This window comes from Cynocephalus volans, chromosome 8 (assembly GCF_027409185.1).
Source record: "Cynocephalus volans isolate mCynVol1 chromosome 8, mCynVol1.pri, whole genome shotgun sequence".
Lineage (NCBI taxonomy): Eukaryota > Metazoa > Chordata > Mammalia > Dermoptera > Cynocephalidae > Cynocephalus > Cynocephalus volans.
The window spans coordinates 113,673,412-113,695,408 of NC_084467.1; the positions used below are offsets into that span (position 1 = coordinate 113,673,412).

A 21,997-nucleotide genomic window follows, 5' to 3' on the forward strand; every position below is an offset into this window, starting at 1 on the left:
GAAAGATGTGGAGGTATAAATCCCAATGGGGCGTCCAGTGCTCTAATTCGGGGAAGATGCAGCAAGGAGCCCAAAGGCAGGGGCTGTTTCCTAAGAAAACCACATTTGAGATGGGCCTTGAAGGCAGAGTCTAGTTTCAGAAGAAAAGGCATGCTGGTAATAGCATGAAGTAAAGTACAAAGACTGAAAAGGGAATCTCAGTCTGGGGGAGAAACAGGCTGCATTTGGGAGGGGATTTTTCAGTTCCCTGCTGGAGATGGGCCTGCCAGCAGGCTTGGTGACTGGAGGTGGGAAAGGTGGTAGGAATGGGGTAGGGGTTGTGTGTGGCATGTGTCTAAAAAGCAAAGAAAGGGAGTGGAGGCAGACCTCGGCTTTCCTGCTGTACTGTGACCACAGGCTGGATCTTCAGCATCTGTAGGAATGAGAGGTGGAAGGGATGTTCCAAAATGACTATGGAGCTGATCGTATGGCTCTGCATACCCCTCCAGTTGCTTCATTCATTTGTTCATTTCACAAGCTACAAGCTTTCACTGAACATCTACTGTCATCTGGCATTGTGCTAGGCACCAGATAGAGGTAAGTTAGACAGAGCCCCAGCCCTTGAGGGATTTAGTCTACCCAAAAAGAAATGCAAATAATTAATTACAATACTACATAGTAATCAAGAAGTAATAGCTCTGTTCTTTGTTTATTCTGTTCTGGGTACTTTAGAAATGTCATCTTGTTATGGCCAACGTCCGACGGGTAAAAGAAATTTGCCCATGTGAACCGGGTGATAGGAAAAGGAAAAGAGTTTATTTCTGGCAGCCAGGGCTACGCAGGCCAATCGAAGTGAGCAGCCCCGAGTTGAAACCTCTCGCAGCTTTTATTTTTAGCTAGGCGGGAATTTTTCGCACCTGACACAATCTAGCCAATGCAAGCAAGCCAGCGATACATAAGCTAATTTTGTGGGTAGCCCTGTAGCCCCTCCCCACCCTGGATTCCCCATAGGGACTTTTCAGGCTAAAATGGCAGAGCCGCCTAAAATGGCGTTGGCCATACTACTCTGTTTATTCCCCAATTTATTTTAGCAAGCGACTTGTACAGAAGCAGAATGCATATGTTAAGGTCAGTAGGGGTTGGGGTGTCCCTTAACAATCTTAGAGTCACAACCACCTGGTCAACCCAGTATTGGTATCCCCATTTTAACAAATAGAGAAATCAAAGCTCAGAGAGATTAAGTAATTAGTTGAAGATCATCCAGTTTCTTTGGGCAGAGCTAGAATTCAAATCCTGGTCTGTTTGGCTACAAAATGGTGCTCTTTCCACTGTACCATAAGCCCTACCTAAGGAGCCTACGCCTGGAGTGGGTGTTGGGGCAGATTCTTCCAGGGGCTGGGGAGACTTGCAGAATGCGTTGGAGGCAGGTGGGAAAGGGGGAGTCTAAGCCAAGGGAAGGGCATCAGAGGCTGGGTGCCCTGTGTTCCAGGACAGGCAAAGAGCTTCACCTGTCCAGGCACAGTCTGGACCATCAGAAACCTCAGCCCAATGGGCTCACCTGCGTCTTTGGAAACCTTTTTTTCCTGGAATTGGCACAGCAGAGGCACAGCCCATATTTCTCTCTGTGGGCTGACCTGTTTCCCAGGCTTCCTCCTCTCCCTTATTGCCCACCCTCTCCTCTCAGACAGCCTCTTCTCCTGAGAGCCACCAAGAGGCTCATTTATCTTCTCAATTTCCTTCTGTTCGAAAGTCACTTTCCTCTTCAGCTGCTGGTATATATGCTTCAAGGAACAGAAATATTTCATGAGTGCTTTCAATTGCACTGCATCTTCCTATATGGTGTGTTATAAGCATCCTTTAGGATTTGGGGAGGCTGCAGAAGATTTAAGCCATTGCTACTTTACTCCCAAATTCATCACTAGGATTTAAAGATTTTAGGCCCTTAACTCACACTGCCATATGTAAACTGCTCAGAAAACGTTTTCCTCCACTATATCTGCTGACTAGTCTTTATTGCTCCAATTTACTTTTACTCTCACTCTCATTTCAGTAAGTAGGTTCATGAACAACGGTTTTGATAAATTCTAGCATTTTACCAGTTCAAAAGCACTTCTTGGCTATTCGCCACATGATAGGAAAAGACACAGGTATCATGAAAAATACAGTGTATTTTTCATTCTAATTCTTTTTTTGCATCTCATTTCTTTCAGAACTAGTTGTATTTCCCTTAGTCCATTAGCTAGTTGCTAAAATACCTGCTATCACTAACAAATGAAAAGAATTCCTTGACTCCTCATTCTCCTCCATCTACTGCCCATTTCTCTGTGCTCCTTAGAGTAGAACTCCTCAAAGGAGATGATTAAGCTTGCCATTTCCTGTCTCTCCTCCCATTCTCTCTTGAACCCATTTCTATGAGGCTTTTTATCACCACCAGCTCACAGCTCATCAAATCCACTGGGCAGTTCTCAGCCCTCCCTCTCTAAGTGGCTGATCATCCCCTTCTTGGAATACTTGTTTCACATGGGCTTCTGTGACCACACCCTCCTGGTTTTCCTCCTACCTCATGGGCTGCTTCTTCTCTGTCTCCTTTGCTGGGCCCTCCTCTCTTCCTGATCTCTAAGTGTTGGGCTGCTCCCTCTTTTCTTCTTTCTCTCTACTTGCTTTCAAGTTGCTCTCACCCAGTCTCATGACGCAATGCCAGCTCCACACTGACGACTCACATATTTCCCCAGCCCATACCTTCCTCCCAGACTTGTACTTCTATATCTGACTGCCTACTGGACGTCTCCTACTGGATATCTACTGGATATCTCAAACTGTACATCTCAAAATGGAACTCCTGATGGCCCCCAGACATGCATTTTTCTCAGTGCTCCCCAGCTTGGAAAATGGCACCACCATTCCACTAGTGGCTCAGGCTAAAAACCTGAGGACCGTCCTTAACTCCTGTGTTAGTCAGCTTGGGCTGCCTTAACAGAATACCATAGGCTGGGTGGCTTAAACAACAGAAATCAATTTTCTTACAGTTCTGGAGGCTGGAAGTCCAAAATCAGGGTGTCAGCATGGTCAGCTGAGATGATTCTGGTGAGAGTTCACTTCCTGGCTTGTAGACAGCCACCTTCTTGTGTCCTTGCATGACAGAGAGAAAGAGACAGACAGAAACAGAAAGTGAGCAAGAAAGCTCTCTGATGTCTTTTCTTATAATGGCACTAATCCCATTGTAAAGGCCCCACTGTTGTGACCTCATCCAGCCTAACTACCTCCCAAAGGTCCCATTTCCAAATCACATTGGGAATTAGGACTTCAATATATGAATTTGGGGGAGACACAATTCAGTCCATAGCAATTCCTTTCTCTCTCACTCCCATATCTAATCCCTCAATAAATCCTGTTGGTCCCACCTTCCAAATACATCCAGAACCTTACTGCTTCTCACCTTCACCACTGTTACCACTACCATAGGCTCTTATCTGGATTATAGCAGTGGCCTCTTGACTGGTCACCTGCTTCCGTTTACTCCTACAGTGCATGCTCTTCAAGCAGCCAGGGGGATTCTTTAAAATAATAAATCAGATAATTATTCCTCTGTTCATGACCCCTCAGTTTCTCCCCATGGTCCTTACAGTAAAGTCCAAACCCCTTACCATGGCCAGTAAGCCCATGCCCTGTGTGTGTTGGCCCCTGCTGCCTCTCACCACTCACTGCATGCTAGCCAGGATACCCTCCTTGCTATTCCTTGAGTGCACTCAGCACACTCCCATCTCAGGAACGGTGCATTTGCTGTCCCCTCTGCCTAGGACACCCTTCCCTAGGAGTCTATAAGATCCCCTCCCTCACTTCCTTCCCATCTGTCTGGAGGCCTTCCCTATAATCCTGTCTAACAGCAACCCTGTCATTCTATCCTCTCACCCAGTTGTTTCCTTCAAACCTCTATGGCATCTCATATGTCTATTTATGTGCATTTGCTGTGTGTCTCCCCCATTAGAATATCAGCTATATGAGGGCAACGACGATGTCTGTTGTTCACTGCTGTGTCTTCAAGGCTTATGGTAGGCCTGCTTGACCTTGCACATTTGGCTTAATAATTGGCTATTAAATGAATGGCTAAATGGTTATGCCTTTGGTAACAGCATTGAGCCACAGATCTCATGTTCCCGTGTGTCTCAGGAGCTTGGTATGCTGGCAGAGCGGCAGGAGGGAAATCCAGAGCAGGCAGCCTATAGTCCTAGATGTGCATTGGAGGCAATGAAGTTCTCCTGTGTTCATGACCCAGTTGGATTCCTCTTCTGCAGCCATAAGCTGCTCAGAGCCAACATCTCTTACCAGACTTTAAGAACCCATCTCACCATCTCAATCCCAGCTCCTCTTGCCCTGCTGTGCAGGCCCTGGGAAGAGAAGAAATGTTTCCAAGCTTTACAATTTTTCTGCTCCCAGCCATATGCAAAGAAAATTTCTACTCAGCTGCTCTCTTTCCAGAGAAGAGAGGTATTCATGAAAAAGGGCCACCTCTGTTTGGGTAAGGCAGGGAGGGGAGGATGAGGCTGGCCTAGGAGAGGGAGCAAGGGTCAAACCCAGGATACCTGGACACAATGGCTCCCGGCAGAGGGAAGGAGTGGGACGTAAGCCAGCTCCCCTTGCTTGTTCAGGGTGGAGCATAGTTTTGGTTGGTTGTTGGTGGTGGTAGTGGTGAAATCCTTGGGAGAACTGGGCAAGAGACACTGGAGTGGGGATGTGGCTTCTCATCCCTCTGCTCCCCTTTGACTACAGTCATATCCATGCAACCTATTCCTAGAAGCAAGCCCACTGCACCCTGGTACTCCCTCTTGTTTTTCCTTTGAAGGAGTCCCAGTCAGACCCTTGAGAGTTAACTGAACACACTTCTTTTTCTGTTTCAAAACTAAGGAGTGAGGCCCAGTTTTCCTATGTCCCAGAAAGTTAACACAGTTCTCCTAAGGCCAGTAGCAGAAGAAATGGAAGGGAAAGAAAGAAATGGCCAAATCATTTGCTTACATGTTTCCTTCATAACAACAGTAATAACCACATCTTACATGCAAGTACTTCAAAAGTTCATGGAAAAATAGAATTAAAAGATAATATGAATCTTTTCATGAACTTTTTGAAGAACCCTTGTACCATTGAAGACTTAACATACATCATGTGCTCCATGGACTTTAATCTTCACAACAAGTCCTGTGAAGCAAGTACTATTATTATCTCCACATAACAGATGAGGAAACTGAGGTTGAAGATATGTTAAGTAACTTGTCCAAAGTCTCTCTGGACAGAGCTGAGACTCTAACTTATGTCCCTCTCATTCTCAGGCTATGCTCTTACCTTCTGCACTTTGCTGTTTTACAAAACTTTTACTGGTCAGACTCTCTACCAGACAGGCAAGTTTTATACCACTGAAGCAGGACTGCTGTCGGGACTCAGAAAATGAGACTACATCTCATCCATCTTGACGTTCTCAAAACAGCATATTTCTGGGCCGGCCCGTGGCTCACTCGGGAGAGTGTGGTGCTGATAACACCAAGGCCACAGGTTCGGATCCCATATAGGGATGGCCAGTTAGCTCACTGGGTGAGCGTGGTGGTGACAACACCAAGTCAAGGGTTAAGATCCCCTTACCGGTCATCTTTAAAAAAAAAACAAAAAAACAAAAAAAAAACCCAGCATATTTCTGTTCTGTTTGGTGGTGAGGGAGTGTGGAGGACGTTCCCCCAGAATTTAGCACAGCGCTTGGCCTATAATAGGAATGCAAACAGAATGTGTTAAATGAAAAGAAAGTTTGGTCTGAGATGATAATCGCCTTCTGAGAAACTTTTTTTCCCCCAAGGTACTGTCATTTTTATTTTACAGATGAAAAAAGTATAACAAACATGAGTAATCTGATTCTGACAAACTTTTACGTGGGAGCTAATATGGTGAACCTCTGGAGAGAAAAAGCCATATTTAATTTTTACTGTGCCATGTATGTAAATATAACAATATTTTGCAAAGTGTTTCAGTGGCTGTGGTTTTCAAGGAAATTGAGGTCTGGGGTTTGTCCACCCTCAGAAAGTGGGCATTGAGGAGCTTTCTAGTATAGCCTCCTTTCTGTTTTATACTAGAGTGTTCAGACAAAAAGGAATTCCCCTCCTCTAGCCCGGTTGTAAAATGAGTCCAGGTCTTAATGTAAGCATCACTTCCTCTGGGAAGTCTTTCCTGACCACCCTCATCATGAATTAGGAGCAGCTCTTGAGTGTCCCCGCATGTCACCACCATTATATGCCTCTGCAGTGAGATTGTCTGCCTACTCTTTTACATCCCCCCGAATGGAGCCTCCACCTGGGGCGGGGGCTATATATCTTGTTCCATTGGATCCCTGGTGTCTAGTACAGTGTCTGGCGCACAGTAGCTGCTGAATATATGTTGGTTGAACGAACAAAGGCTCTGCCTTCTTCCAAATCTTCTTATTCAAGAGTTGTTACATCACTGGGGCTGCTGATCTGATGGCCCTTCCTAAATGTGCTTATCCTAGGCCCCTAGCCCCTTCTGTACCACCCCCTGCCCCAAGCCCATGAAGGAGAATGCATGGAGACTGTGCCTGCCCAATCCATCTGTTCCTGTCCTCAGAGACACCATGCACCCCTCAGTGTGCTAGAGCCAGTGACCCATTTGCCCTCCCTGCTCAGCCAATCAGAACAACAATAATCACCACATCTGTTGAATGCTTACAAAAATGCCAGCAATCTACATCATATATTTGGAATCCTCATAATTCCACAAAGGAAATATTACTACTACAGATAAAGAAACTGAGACTCAAAGACTGCTCAATAACTTGCCCGAGGTCATACAGTAAAGATGTGATGAATGAATGAAGGAACAAATGCCTTAATGACTCTGCTTTGCTATTTTTCTCTTTTTTTCTCCCATAAACACAGGGGACGGCTCAATGAAACTAAAGGAGCTAAGTGACTTTAGGGATTCCTGAGCCAAGAGAGCAGGGAGTAGGCAGAAGGTGACCCCAGTAGAGAGCAGCTCCAAGCAACCCCGAGTTACTCAGTAACCTCATGTACTTGGTCTCTAGAGACAACCTGGCCAAGCTGGGCCACGGCAGGCAGCAGACACTGGTTCCCCCTGGCTACCTTTCAGGTGCTTGGCTGGTCACAGCTAGAAACTGGAGATAGAAGGTCAAAGATTGGGCAGACCTAGGCCAGACAGAATGGGAGCTGGTGATGGAGCCAGGGGCCCCTCAGAGGAGGCCTGGTGTGGAGGGAAGAGTGAGAGATGAGCCCCTCCCCCTGCCAATTCCATCAGAGCTGCCAGGTCCAGAGGAGGCAGGAAGGAGGAGCAAGGGCTCTGACATCATTTGGCGATCCAAAATAAAACTGTCTCCATAGTACTTGGTGGGTGTTGGGCCAGGGAAACCCTCCTCCCAGGTGGTGGTCTGGCAGAGGGGGAGGGTGAGCCTGGGGGAATCCTCAGAAGGGGAGGATTTTCAGGGTCTTGCTCTCTGCTGGACCAGGGCTGATACCAGCTAATACCCACTAATTGTTAAAATATCCAGATCATCCCATACAGGTTGGTTAATAGCTATTGCCCAAAGGTCTCTAAGTGTATCCTCCAGAGGCTGGCCCAGCTCTCCTGGTTCTTCTGGGGGGCCTCTCTAGATCTCCCCACAATACAGTAACTAAAGGGTTAACCCTGCCAGGCAGGGGCCTCTAGAACTGAACCCTGTTACATACCTTGACTAGAACCTATGGCTGTAGCCCCAGGACCTGGCCCTGGGTTGACACTAAATGAATATTTGTTGAATGAGTTAATTAACAGAGGAGAGGGAAAATCAGAGGCCCAGAGGAATTCAAAGAGACTAAGGGAGAGAACAGATGGGAGAGAGATGAGGAGGCTGGAATCTGGGAGGTGGGTCCCATAAGATGCTGAGAAGACCCAACCTACTCCTTGTTCTCTCTGGTTCTGCAGCTTTTTAAGGCTCTTCCCCTCCCATGGCCAGTCCAGTCCCTGCCTGGGCAGCCCAGAGCAACCCCCACTCCCAAACGGTGCTCAGGAAGCATCTCTGGGGCAGAAGGCTGTAGCTGGGAGGATACCCCAGATGCTGAATCGTTATCTAAAGGCTACTGACTGTACATCTCCCCCCATCCCAGGCGGGGCTAGAAAACAACTTTCTTGCTGACCAAGTAGTGATGGAGAATCTTAAACAGGGGCCACTGATGGCCAGACAGCCTGCTTGGCCACCTGGGATCTACCAGAAGCTGCTATCCAGAGGTTGACCCCTACTCTTTCTTGTGCATTGCTGGCACTTAAGTCAGGAAAACTGGGTATCTAGAATCCAACTGTTCCCTGGAGTCCATGCTGGGCCAGAGGCTCAAGCCTGTGAGGGGATGAGGGGAGGAGGTGAACTGGGGAAGGGGCAGAGGGAGAAAAAGGGGGGAGTGTCAAGGACTCCACTGTTGACCCCATTCCTGCCCGTTCCTGAGAAGGGACAAACCTGGTTTCTAGGAGGAGCCCCGCCCTGCACCTGCTCTGAGGAGTGGTTGGCCCCTATTAACCTAGGCCATTATCCCCTGGGAGTGGCAGCTCTTCCTTTAGGCCAGGGTCTGGGACATCATTGCAAACACCCACAGACCCCTCCCACACAACAGCCCCCTTAGATAGGTGGGCGAGGCTGGGCAGCAGTGTAGACAGAAGGTCTCCCCTCTCACCAGTTCCACTGAAACTGGCCTTCAGTTTTGCTTCTTTGAAGCCCCTCGTGGACTGCAGTTGTCAGGTGTCAGAACAAATAGTGTCGAATAGTGTCAGAACAAATAGTGTCACCTGCTTAGAGTCCTTCAGTGGCCCAGCACCTGCTGCGGAGAGCCCATGTGCCTCATCAGTAGGGCCTTCAAGGCTTTCCAGACTCCCCCATCCCCAGCCTCAGTTCCTGAACACACTGGAAACTTACACTGCCAGGCTTCTGTCTATGGTGGTCCCACTACTTGAAATGTCCCCTATTCCTTCTTCATTTGCCCAATTCCTAGGCTGTTTTTCCGGACTGCCTTCAGACATTACCTCCCCAGGAAGCAATTCTCCCTTTCCAACCTCTTCCTTATCCCCAACCATGTGAGCTCTGCAGCTCCTTCTCCTGGACGCCCTACAGCCTCTGAGCTTCTCTAGGTCACACACCCTAATGGTAATTAAATTTCCTGCTAAGTGTCTGTCTCCAGACTGGACAGTGGCTCCTGGAGGGAGGGACCATCTGGTGTGAAGCACAGTCTGGCTCACAGTAAGTGCTCAATAAATACCTGTCTCCTCACTGTCTGTCTCTCAGGACCCCAGTGGATGCAAATCATGCCTTTGTGACTAGGGACTTGACTCTTGAGAAGACCCTCTTTGCATCTAGCTTCCCTTCTTCTTCTTCTTTTTTTTTTTTTAAAGATGACCGGTAAGGGGATCTAACCCTTGACTTGGTGTTGTCAGCACCACGCTCACCCAGTGAGTGAACCGGCCATCCCTATATGGGATCCAAACCCATGGCCTTGGTGTTATCAGCACCGCACTCTCCCGAGTGCGCCACGGGCAGGCCCAAGCTTCCCTTCTTTCCAGCTGCACAGGCAGCCCAGGCCCTCTCACATCCACACCAGGCCGTGCAGAGAACCCAGGTGTCAGTGTGGCCCATGCCCAGCCTGCTGTACTGCGGAGGGTACAGACTGGGGGTGGGAAGGTGGAGGAGGCGCGGATCGGGATAAGGAACTCTACTGCTGAGGCTCAGACACCCCCAGCCTAGTTAATCATCAACGCCTGGAGAGCCCTCTGTTTATCTCAGTTCTCCATCTCTACTATTTAGTAGGGAAAAGATTGAGTAACCCCCCAACTATCTCCTCTGTTAACCCTGAAGGGGCCAGCCCGTGTATTCAAGGGCCGCTTATTTAATGGGAGACACTGTCTAAACTACACCACGTATGAGGGGACGGGTCCCCTCCCTTCTCCCACCACCAGGTCCCGCAGCTGTGCCCCAGGAGGGCAGAACACAGAGCGCCTTTCCAGGGTCACTTCCAAGGACCTATCCCAACCGGAACAGCGCCAGGATCAGCTGGACCAAGGAAGACAGGACGTGGGAATGTAAACACCGCTCCCCAAGTCCTTGCGCCTCCTCAGGCGGTGGGCCCCGCCGACCCCCTCCGGCTGAGGGCGAAGCCGCCGTGAGGGCGGGGCGTCCGGCGGGCGGGGCTAGTTCGGGTGAAACCTGTCCGGCCAGACGCGAGTGTCTCAGCCCCGCGCTGCGCGCCGCGAGCCCGAGCCGGAGCCGGTGACTCGCAGCCCCTGTCCCATGGCCGAGTCTCCCCGCCGCGCCGCGGGCCGGCGACTGCAGCTGCCCCTGCTGTGCCTCTTCCTTCAGGGCGCCACCGCCATCCTCTTTGCGGTCTTTGTCCGCTACAACCACGAAACCGACGCAGCCCTCTGGCACCGGGGCAACCACAGTAACGCGGACAATGAATTTTACTTTCGCTACCCAAGTGAGTGCGGGTGAGGGCACGCGGAGAGCAAACATACCAAGTCTTGGGAGGGAGAGCTTGGGTGCCCTAGGTGGGCAACCCTCTCGAGATGAAGGGGCCCCAGATTTATAAGAACACCCTTTCACTACTGTCTGCCATGTTCCATAGTACTGTGCTGAGGGAGGCACATGCATTATCTCATTCAATCTACGAGATAGAAAAGGGGAAACTGAGGCCCAGAGAGGTTAATTGACTGGTTCAGGGTCACGCAGTCGCAGTGGGAGAACTGGGATTCGAAACGGATGCAAAGCTCCAGCCTTAACTGCTCCTTTGTCCAACCTCCCAGTTGGCCTAACTAGGCTTTGTTGGGCTGTTCCAGAGACCTTGCCTTTTCTAGGGGCTCCACCCCAACACAGGAAAGAGAATCCTGCTGGGCAGAGGAGGTAGGGAGGGGGTTGCTAGAGGCAGTAATGGCAGGTATGGCAGATATTAGCTATGAAGCTCTCACACCTGTGGGCAGCCAAGACTAGTTGGGCTCAGGCATTTCTTCCCCAGTCCCCCACACTGGCCCTTCCAGGGTCAGAGAGAAAATGATGCAACCACCTGCCAGCAAATCACAGAGCAGCAGCCCCCAGACCTGAGGGAATGGCAGGGTCAATAACCCATTTCACAGAAGAGGAAGCTGAGTCTCAGAGGGATTGTGACTTGCTTATGATTACCCCCTCATGTGAGTAGCAGAGCTGGAACTAGGACTCAAGCATCCTAAGCTTCTTGCACCACAGCTCACCTCCCTGCTGACAAGGCTCAGGAAGGGAAAGGTTAGCACCCCCTTCCCACCTTGCTTGCTGGGGACAGAGCCTTTCCTTCAAGGTTTAGGGGCTCTGCCTTGTGACTCAGGCCCTAAGTGGCTGGGACCAAAAACACTAGACCCCCCACACTTCATCACAAATGTTTGGGCAGGTCTTCTCTAAGCCTCAGTTTTATACTCTGGTTTCTCTTCAGATCGCATAAATCTTTCGCCTTCTAAGCCTCAGTTTTCCCTATCTGAGCAGTGGGAAGAAGGATGCCTCAGTTTGAAGGATATGCATACAAACAAGGCCTAGAGTGTGAGAGTCTCCTATAAAAAATTCAGGGCTGTTATTACCCCACTTTCCATATACAGAGTTGGCAGCAAACTGTCTCCACCTCACCCTGTCCAGCCCTAACAAAATGAAGCTCACAATGCTAAAGATATAGAAGATGAAGTGGAGACTTGGCCTTGGGCTTGAAGCACTAGACCCATGGCCATCCTAGGCAGAGGGGTCTACAGCTCCTCCCTCCCCATATTTTACCCCCAGCCCTGACTGGAAAAGATGAGCCATGGAAGCTGGGATCAAAATCATCAGAGCCACAGAGCTCTGGCAGACTCTTGGGGTCATTCATTTATCCAGAGAGAGGGAGTTGTGAGGGAACAGTCCAGAGGCCGAGAGAAGTAAGCTTTTGTCCAAGGGTCTGACCTGGCTGCTTACCATGAACCCCCAACTTGGTTCTCCCATGGGCCTCACTCAGGGCCTCCAAGCCCTGCTTGTTACAAAGCCTTCCCAGGAGTCCAGCCTCTCACCCCTCTGCTGCAGTGGTAGGTTCTTCTTGGACATACAGCTTTCTGTCCCTGGATTTCAATAAGAGGGGTAGCAGTGGGATTTCTACCTCTTTTTCTTTTTCTTTTTTTGTCTTTTTGTGACCGGCCTCACCACGCTCAGTCAGTGAGCGAACCGGCCATCCTTACATAGGATCTGAACCCGCGGCGGGAGCACTGCCGTGCTCCCAGCGCTGCACTCTCCCTAGTGCGCCATGGGGTCGGCCCTTCTACCTCTTTTTCTGACCTAAGTTTCCATCCCTGTGGACTTAGACCCTGCTGTGGGGGAAGGTTGGGGAGGAGGGAGGTTGAGTTCCCTAGAGCCTGGGGCTTTGATGAGCCGGGTCCTCACCTGTCCCTGTGTCCAGGGGAAGGGGTCAGGGCCAGAGGGAGGTGTAGCCACCACCCTTTGATTCGGGAGATGAAAGGGAGTTCTGTGGCTGTTGAGCTCTTGCACTGGTCAATGCCGAGGGCATGGCCACTCTAAGTTTCTGTCTGTCATCTCCACAGGATGGGCCCTCAGAACCCATCTGGTCCACCCCTCTCCAATGTGGAAAGAGAGCCAGAGAGATCATGTGACCTGCCTAAGGTCACACGGCAAGTTACAGATGGAGCCAGGCTAGAACCAGGTCTCATGATTCCACATCTGCAGCCTTTTCCCCACACTGTGGCCTCTTACTCCATAAAACAAGTGATGGGTAATAAGAAAGAGGGAGAAAGAGCCAGCCCTATGGAAGCAAACAGGAGTAAGGGTTGTAAAATATGGACAGGTCCTTTTTCACACACCTCAATAGACCTTACTTGCAGAGAGAGGGATTCAGAATAGATGGAATCAGGATCTTCTTGGAAGAGGTGGGGAATGTGACCAGGACAAGAGTGGCTTGTGACCTCTTCTAGGAGAATACAGCCCCATTGTCCTAGGGGCAGGTGTGGTGTGGGGTTGGGAGGAAAAATGACTTCCAAAGCTCTTCCTCCCTTCTCTCTGCTTCTCATATTTTACATCTGCACTTAACAGATGAGTAAACTGAGGATCAGAGAGGTTGTGACTTTTCCAAGGTCACAGGGTCAGAAGGGGGCGGGAGGACCTGGATTTAAGTCCAGCTCTGTCGATGTTAAAGCCCCAGCTTTAACTGCTACTTTGTCCCATCATTTTGTCTTGTCAGGAGTCAGCTGGCAGGGTTGGGGAGCTCTAATGGAAGTAAGGGAAGGAGGGAGGGCAATAGGTGGCTCTAGAGGGCTTTTTGTCTTCTCTCCAAAGGTGCATGGGTTTGATGGGGTTGGGGCAGTGTGGGCATCAGGCTTCATCCCACCCCACAGGGATCCTCTAAAAGGAATGCTGAGGCCTGGCTGGTTAGAGTGTCGTGCTGATAACACCAAGGTCAAGGGTTTAGATTCCCCTTCTGGCCAGCCATCAAATAATTAATTAATTCCAGCACATGCCCAGCCCTCTGCCAGGGACTTGCAAAGTCATTTCCTACCTGCCCATGTATACAATACAAAAAAGCATGAAAGTTTGCTTCTCTCAAAGTTACTGATTGCATTCTAAAGTTCAATAATAATATTCTGGCTTGAAAATTATTTATTATTCTTCTAAAGTTATAAATTATTATTATTATTATTAAATTATTATTATTCTAAAATTATAAATTATTATTTTTCTAAAGTTAGAATAATGTAACTATTTTATAGTTAGAATGCAGTATAACCTTGAGCCTCCAGGCAGCCAAGGAAAAAGGGAAATATAAATAGTTTTGTTTTTCTCATCAGAACCAAGGAAGCCTCACACATGCAATCTTTGGTTCTTCAGTGTCTGTCTTCCATGCTCCGTGACAGCAGGAACTGTGGCTGCCTTGATGACAGCTACATTCCCAGAGCCTGGTCCATGGGTGCTCAGCACATCTGTCTCATGGACATGGGAAAGCAGATGGGTTCCTCAGGGGAAGCAACAGTTCCTAGCAATAAGTTCCAAGAAAAATTTCTCTTGTGGAGCTATAGAAGGGGAGTTTAGGGTGAAGGTGGAACCTGTTCTCAATAACATATTTATAACAAATGTAATAACAGCACTCATGATACTTTCTCTAGTGTTTCTTGTTAAAACCAAAAATATGAGGGTACTTCAAAAAGTTCATGAAAAAATGGAATTAAGAGATAATACAAATCTTCCCATGAACTTTTTGAAGACCCCTCGTATAGCATGGCATTACTCTACACATAGACCCAAGACAAAGAAAATAGGATCAGATGGACTGCCTGAACATCAGACTAGGTATTTACAAGTAGTGGGGAGGGTTACAGAACGAACTAATACTAAAACAAATTATTTGTATTTATTCCATTTCTTTTTCTTTTTTTTTTTTTAAAGATGATGGCTAAGGGATCTTAACCCTTGACTTGGTGTTGTCAGCACCACGCTCTCCCAAGTGAGCCACCAAGCCATCCCTATATAGGGATCTGAACCCATGGCCTTGGTGTTATCAGCACCACATTCTCCCGAGTGAGCCATGGGCCAGCCCTATTCCATTTCAATGTTATTGCATATTATTATTATTATTATTTTTTTTTTTTTAAAGATGACCGGTAAGGGGATCTTAACCCTTGACTTGGTGTTGTCAGCACCACGCTCAGCCAGTGAGCGAACCAGCCATCCCTGTATGGGATCCGAACCCGGGGCCTTGGTGTTATCAACACCACACTCTCCCGAGTGAGCCACAGGCCGGCCCATATTGCATATTATTTTTATTGCTTAGCTTTTTATGCAGAGTGGCACAGAATAGAAAGTACACAGAAAGGGCCCAAAGCTCCCCACCCAGAAACCCCACTGACACTTTTAAAAATTCAAGTCATTCATCTATAAAATTAAAATATTAAAACTATAGGGCCGGCCCGGTGGCTCACTCAGGAGAGTGCGGCGCTGGTAGCACTGAGGCCGCGGGTTCAGATCCTATATAGGGATGGCCAGTGTGTTTACTGGCTGAGCATGGTGCAGACCACACCGAGCCAAGGGTTGCGATCCCCTTGCTGGTCAAATATATATATATGTTAAAACTATAGAAAGACACAAACTAAAAAGTCATCCTCCTTCCAGAGTTGCCATATTGCACGACTCCAGGGAGTGTCATCTGTGCTGAAGTTGTGCAACACAGCAGCCCTGCCCTCCCTCTCATTCCTTTTTCCTGAGGTAATCTCTGCTAACAGTTTAAAGCTATTTCATAAATTATTATTTTTTTAAAATAAAAATCCTCAGAATGGAGAGGTATAGACTGAAGTATGAGGGATGGAGGTTAGAAGAACCTCTTCGTCAAGAAGAACTTTTCATGGTTACAGCGCAGCCTTGCAACACCAAGGTCAAGGGTTTGGGTCCCCATACTGATCAGCTGCCAAAAAAAAAGAAAGAAAGAAGAACTTTCCAGCAGAAAAGGAAAAGTTGAAAAGAAGCCTGAAGCCTGAGGGGGAAGAATTTGGGGCATGGTGGGGCAGGTACCATAGCAGGAAAGAGCACAGGCTGGATTTTCAGCCAGTCGGTTGTAAGAGACCCAGGGACGGGGCAAATGAGCAGATCTGAAGGCTCTGCTCCCTTGCTTCGACATGGGACAGCAGGGATGGTCTGGGTCCCACTGCTCCAAGCTGGCTGGCTCCAAGCTCCAGGTGGCTCAAGGCTGGGAGTTCCCGTCATGCCTGGGAATTTTATAGGCTCGGCTACACCTCAAGGCAGCCCTGGCTGGTGAGAGCTGGGGGCACTTGCAGGGTTGCTGATTGGTTTATGGGACATGGCCAGAGCAGCCCCCAAATGTCCCTATGTGCTCCTGCCCATTGCAGGCTTCCAGGATGTGCATGCCATGGTCTTCGTGGGATTTGGCTTCCTCATGGCCTTCCTGCAGCGTTATGGCTTCAGCAGCATGGGCTTCACCTTCCTCCTGGCCGCCTTTGCCCTGCAGTGGTCAACACTGGTCCAGGGCTTCCTCCACTCCTTCCACGGTGGCCACATCCATGTTGGTGTGGAGAGGTGGGCAGCAGCAGCCTCCCTGGCTCTCCCAGCTTTACCTGGGAGGTCCCTGCCCAAGGGACCATGCTCAAACCTTGTCTGTCCATCGGTCTGCTTCCTGACCCATGTTTTTGACCCATCACTGACTTCTCTAGGTCAGGAGAACTAGGAGACTGCCCTGCCTGTTCTCATTGCCTGATTTCCTCTCCCATTCTTGCCCCATGCCCTCAGCCCCTCCTCCTCATTTCTTTAGGGCTCCATCACACAAGATCTGTTAGGAGGATACATAGCTTAATGGGAAAGGGCAGGTCCATCTCTCCCAACTCCCAGGGAAGGGCTTGAGCTCCTTGCCTCCTCTCTGATCTCCCTCCACCCCCGCCCACCTGCATCGATTCGTGTTGCCCTCATTTCGTGCCTGGCAGAGGCCCAGAAGCCATTCTCCGTGCCCACTCACCCTCCCCACTGCACCCCAACCCCAGCATGATCAACGCCGACTTCTGCGCCGGGGCAGTGCTTATCTCCTTTGGTGCTGTACTGGGCAAGACCGGGCCTGCACAGCTGCTGCTCATGGCCCTGCTGGAGGTGGTGCTGTTTGGCATCAACGAGTTTGTGCTCCTCAGCCTCCTGGGGGTGAGAGTCTGGACACGATGGGGTGAGGGGGTGGGGGAGCCGTCAAGGCCAGGCTCTGAGCTGGGAGAGCGTGGGGGTAGGAGGCTGCCCCTCCACCTCAGCTCCACTTCCCAGGTGAGAGATGCAGGAGGCTCCATGACTATCCACACGTTTGGTGCCTACTTTGGGCTGGTCCTCTCAAGGGTCCTCTACAGGCCCCAGCTGGAGAAGAGCAAGCACCGCCTGGGTTCAGTCTACCATTCAGACCTCTTCGCAATGATTGGTGAGGCCTGCAGGTCGGGGCGGCATGGGGGGCTGGTGCCAGATGCCTCTGATCTGGGCCGGAGAAGACCATCTCCAGGCAAGGTCTTGGGATGCTGCCTGCAGTCCTTGGAGTTCTGGCTGGGAATTCCCTTTTTATTTGGATTCTACTGTTAGATCCATGGGATCTGTACTCATCGTTCTCAATAGTTTTATGACAGTTCCTTAGAACTTAGCCCTGAGGTACACACATGCCCCAGATCCATCCCCAGGGGCCTTTCCACCTCAATCACTGCATAAAACCTTTCAGAACCCCCACGACCCTGACCCACATGACAGAAACCAGTCTTCTCAGGTTGACACATTGGCCCGTGCAGGTCTAGGCTGCCCCCCTCCCCTGCCCCTCCTACTCACTCTCCCCTCATGCTCCAGCCAGATTCAGCTTCTTTGGGCCCTGGCTCTAGGCCTTTGCAGATTTGGCTCCCTGCAAACAGAGGACCTCTGCCTGTCCCTGGTATTGCCTTCTACCTCCTAAGGATACCTCCTCCAGGCAATTCTCTGGAAGCCCCTGCACTCCCAGGCGGGGAAGGAGGGGTCATGGGCCATCCCAGGGAGCAATAGGGTCTGACCTGGAAGCCCCATCACCACTACCTATTTCTTCTAGGCACGCACTTGTACTTTGGCCTCTGCTCCTCTCTCTACCTTCACAACTGCAGTCAGGAAAGGAAATCTGTATTTTATTTTTTTGTAGAAGATGTTGAATAGGAACTGAAGTGCCTATTCTTACATTAAAAAGAGAGGCTAGTTTTGTGTTTCTTGCCCACCTCTGGGTTTGTTGTGAAAGAGAGCACATGGAACACTAGGCCAGCCGAGGCCCCCTTGCCCTTTGAGACCCAGATAAGTTTGGCTTGAAGTCCAAAGGCTTCCCTAAGAGTCCCATGCATTCCCTGGAGACTTACATTCTCAGATCTCCTCTGCCTCTCCACCCCTGCTTTTTAGTGTGTATGTCTCCCAGACAGGAACCTGAACCTGAACCTGGCCCCTTCCTTGATTCCCCCCAAACTCTCTACCCGGAGGACACACATGTGAGTGTGGTAGATTTTACTCAAGACTCTGGAGTTACAAGGACAAGTCACACCCAAGGGACCACTCAGGACTAAGGGGCAGTCCCTAAGCTTCTCAGCTTGCTGGCCCACCCTACAGGGTCCCCAGCCTTTCCCCTCACCTCGTCCCTTGACTCCTCCTCCTTCTGCCTCCAAGATAGACCAGGGGCCTCACACAGGCAAGCAGCGTACATGGGTGCCCTGTTCTTACCCAAAATGTGCAAGCCCAGCCCATCCAGTGCTCAGCAAACAGAGGCCTCTCCTGCACATTCTAGGATTCTCCCTCTAAGTGGCCATTGAGGTTATTAAAGAAATGGTTTTCCTGACACATATATCAAGTATCCAGCATAGCGCCTGACATGCAGTGGCTTTTGCTGTCTTCCCTTTCCTTTTCTGATACTTAAAAAAACTCAGTGCTCTGTGGTTTTCAATCAAGTTCCCTTTTGTGCCAGAACCCTTCGATAGCTGCCACTTGTTGAGCATTTAGTACCTGCTAGGCCATGGACTATGATTTCTATGCATCATTTAATCTTCATTTTATGAGGTAGCATTATTTCCACTTCACAGATCAGGAAACTGAGGCTGCTGAGAGTAGGTGACTTGCCTGCAGTTCCACAACTCAACCTGTGGGGGAGCCACTTACTTCCTCTTGCTCTGCCTGCCCACCCACCATTTAGGGACCATCTTCCTGTGGATCTTCTGGCCCAGCTTCAACTCTGCTCCCACGATGCTGGGGGATGGGCAGCATCGGACAGCCCTCAACACGTACTACTCCCTGACTGCGAGCACCCTCAGCACCTTCGCCTTGTCAGCCCTTGTCGGGGTGGATGGGCAGCTCGACATGGTATGCGGAGGTGGCCTTGGGAGAGGCAGAGGGTTGGCCTGGGAGGGAGAGGAGAAGTCTGAGACCCTGCTAGGAAGATTGTCCAGGGGAACAGGTTAAGGGCCCAGGCACAGGGGCTCCATCTGTAGAGGTGGTGGTGGGGTCACAGTGCGAGGTGACATGACAGCAGGAGAGTTACAGGTTAGATGGCAGAGGGACTTCCAGAAGCAGTAGGGCCACTGTGGTGGATGGGGTTGCATTGAGTGTGGGCACAATGATCTGAAAGGTCCTGCAGCGCCTTGCTCTTCCCTATTCCCTCAGGTCCACATCCAGAATGCAGCACTGGCTGGAGGGGTTGTGGTGGGAACATCAGGTGAAATGATGCTGACACCCTTTGGGGCTCTGGCAGCTGGCTTCTTGGCTGGGACTGTCTCCACGCTGGGGTACAAGTTCTTCACGGTATAGCTGCCTCTCAGGCCCTGGGCAGAACATGGAGTCTTCAGTACCTTTCCTCCCACCTCTCCCACGGGCCCAGGGTGGGAGTGGGAGGGGGTACACGAGACTTATTATCTGTCCTGTGTTCCAGCCCATCCTTGAATCAAAATTCAAAGTCCAAGACACATGTGGCGTCCACAACCTCCATGGGATGCCAGGGGTCCTGGGGGCCCTGCTGGGGGTCCTTGTGGCTGGGCTGGCCACCCATGAAGCTTACGGAGATGGGTGAGTTTCCCCTCAACCCACACTGCAGTCATTATCCCTCTGGAATGAACTTCCCCACTCTTCTCCTCCATTTGTGGGCCAAGAAAAAAAGCAGTGTTTATTTTTATTCATTTATTCATCCGTCCATCCATATTCTGGGAGCTGAGGAAATTGGAGTGAACAAGACCAACCCGGTCTTCAGTCAAGTGCAGCAGAAGGTCATTGAACAAATGATTTCAAGGGTATTGAGTGTTTCTAAAGGATCAGTGGGAGATAATGACCCTTAGGATCTATTTTTGCCCATCAGGGCTCAGAGGAGAGGGAGGGCAAAAGTGACCCTCAAACTGCGTCTTGAAAGGTATGTGGAAGTCTGCTGCCATATGAGGGTGGGAGGGTGTTCCAGGCTGTGGGCCTGGCTTGAGCAGAGGCCTGGAGGTGAGACTCAGCCTGGCAGGCTCCCTTGAGGCCCTTTTGGCTGTTTTGCGTCCATGGTGTGAGTGCCAGTGCAATGACCAGCCCTGGCCCCGTGCTCTGTCTCCATCTCCCCCCAACCCTGGCTCTCCACGATCTGATCTCCCTGCAGCCTGGAGGGTGTGTTTCCACTCATAGCCGAGGGCCAGCGCAGCACCACATCTCAGGCCATACACCAGCTCTTTGGGCTGTTTGTCACTCTGATGTTTGCCTCTGTGGGCGGGGGCCTTGGAGGTGAGTGATCTTGGCTGGGAGTGGGGGGCTGGCAGAAGTTCCAGAGAGGGGAGGAAACAGATGAGGGGGGTTCTCCAGAGGAAAGGTCATTGGATCCTATGCCCCTGACATTGACTCATTCATGCACACAAATTTATTGAGGTCCTACTTTGTGCCAGATGAGGGGTCAGATTATGGGTTCAGGGGTAACATCCTTCAGGTGGGGAGGTACAAGTGGGTGCTTGCTCCCTCTTGGTGCCAAGGGAAGCTGGGAGCCCTCTAGGGTTGAGTGGGTCCCTCTCCTTCCCATCCTGTTCTGTGGCTCCTCTGTGCTGCCCCCTCTACCCACTAGAGGGCAGCCCAACCTCAGGCTGAGGCCTAGAAGGGGCAGACTGAGAGAAGGGGGACTGTCCCGCTCACTACTAGACCAGATTTCTGACACCTTCCATAGAGGCAGACTGCCCACAGGCCCCGGGTCAGGCAGTCCTTCCTGATGTCTGGCCTTTGATTCAGTATCCCTAACTTATTTCTTCAATAAACATTTTCTGTGCCCCTCTGTGTGGGAGGCCACAGAAAGCTCAGTAGCACTGGTTCATGACAGAATCACAATTTGGTCCATTACTGATTGCAAACTTGAGCAAATTATTTAACTTCTCTGAGCCTTGGTTTTTTTATCTGTAATACAGGGATAATATTCACCTCACAGGGTTGCCATGATTACTCAGGAAGGCAATGCTGGTCAAGCACTTTGCACAGGGCCTGGCACATAGTAGGCACTCAACAAATACAGCTGTGGTTTGCCTGTACCAGGCACCATGTTGACCTCATGCCCTCAGCCCCTCTGTGCTGAGACACTGGTGGCAACCTCCCCCACGGTGAGGTGGGGGCATGGCGAAGCTTCATATATCCTCTCCTACCACCACCAGGGCTCCTGCTGAGGCTGTCCTTCCTGGACTCCCCCCAAGACTCCCAGTGCTATGAGGACCAGATTTACTGGGAGGTGAGACACAGCCTCAGTCCTCAAACCCGTAGGCCCTCATGCCCTCTGACCCTCCCTGCCCTGCCTCACCTGCTGTGGTCCAGCCTCCCTCCTTCCTTCCTTGCACACTCCTTCTCCTCTGGGGTATAGAGATGAGCTATGGCCTCCAGCCCCCTGGAGCTGTGCCTTCAACCCACCACCCCTCCTGCCTTCCAGGTGCCTGGGGTACATGAGGATGAGGCTCGGGGACCTCTGAAGGTGGAAGAACCAGACACTCAGGCCTAACCTGCTCCAGTTCCTGACAGGACGCTCTCCTTTGAGGAGACAATGATTGGCTACTATGGGGAAGTTCTTCTTTTCTAGCTCCCATCCCTGCTGCTGCAAGAAAGGAGTTATGAACCAGAAGTCACCTCCTTCCCATTGGCAGTGTCTCCATAGGGAGGGGGCAGTAGAAGGCCGGGTGATGGTGGAGGGGTGGGGCTGTAACTGGGTGTGGTGGGGGAGAACCTCACCAGCAGCTCCACCCCACTGCCCTACCAGCCTGCATGTGTGGGCAGAAAGGGCCCAAGTGAGGCACACAAGAGACTTCTGATCCTCTGGCCCTGTATCGCACAGTTCCAGTGAAGCCTGAGCCAGGCCACCCTCTCTCAGGGTGATAAACACTACTGTCACTAAGGACTCTGACTCCTTTTATTTGTGCCCTGGGAACATGGGAAGTTCCTCTTATCCTCTAACTCACAATGTTAGAACCTTGGAGTGGAAAAGGACCTCAGTGGTGACAAAATCCT

At 50.4% G+C, this 21,997-nt stretch overlaps 1 protein-coding gene across 1 annotated transcript; it reads left to right on the forward strand.

Annotated features, from left to right (window-relative positions):
• The first annotated feature begins 10,288 nt into the window (after positions 1 to 10,288).
• On the forward strand, positions 10,289 to 21,512 carry RHBG (Rh family B glycoprotein). Its single transcript, XM_063106424.1, has 10 exons — positions 10,289 to 10,475; positions 15,886 to 16,072; positions 16,531 to 16,681; positions 16,796 to 16,943; positions 18,702 to 18,868; positions 19,169 to 19,306; positions 19,434 to 19,567; positions 20,130 to 20,251; positions 21,157 to 21,230; positions 21,426 to 21,512. Exons 1-10 carry the CDS (start codon positions 10,289 to 10,291, stop codon positions 21,492 to 21,494), a joined length of 1,377 nt encoding a protein of 458 aa, XP_062962494.1. The 3' UTR covers positions 21,495 to 21,512.
• Positions 21,513 to 21,997: the final 485 nt, after the last annotated feature.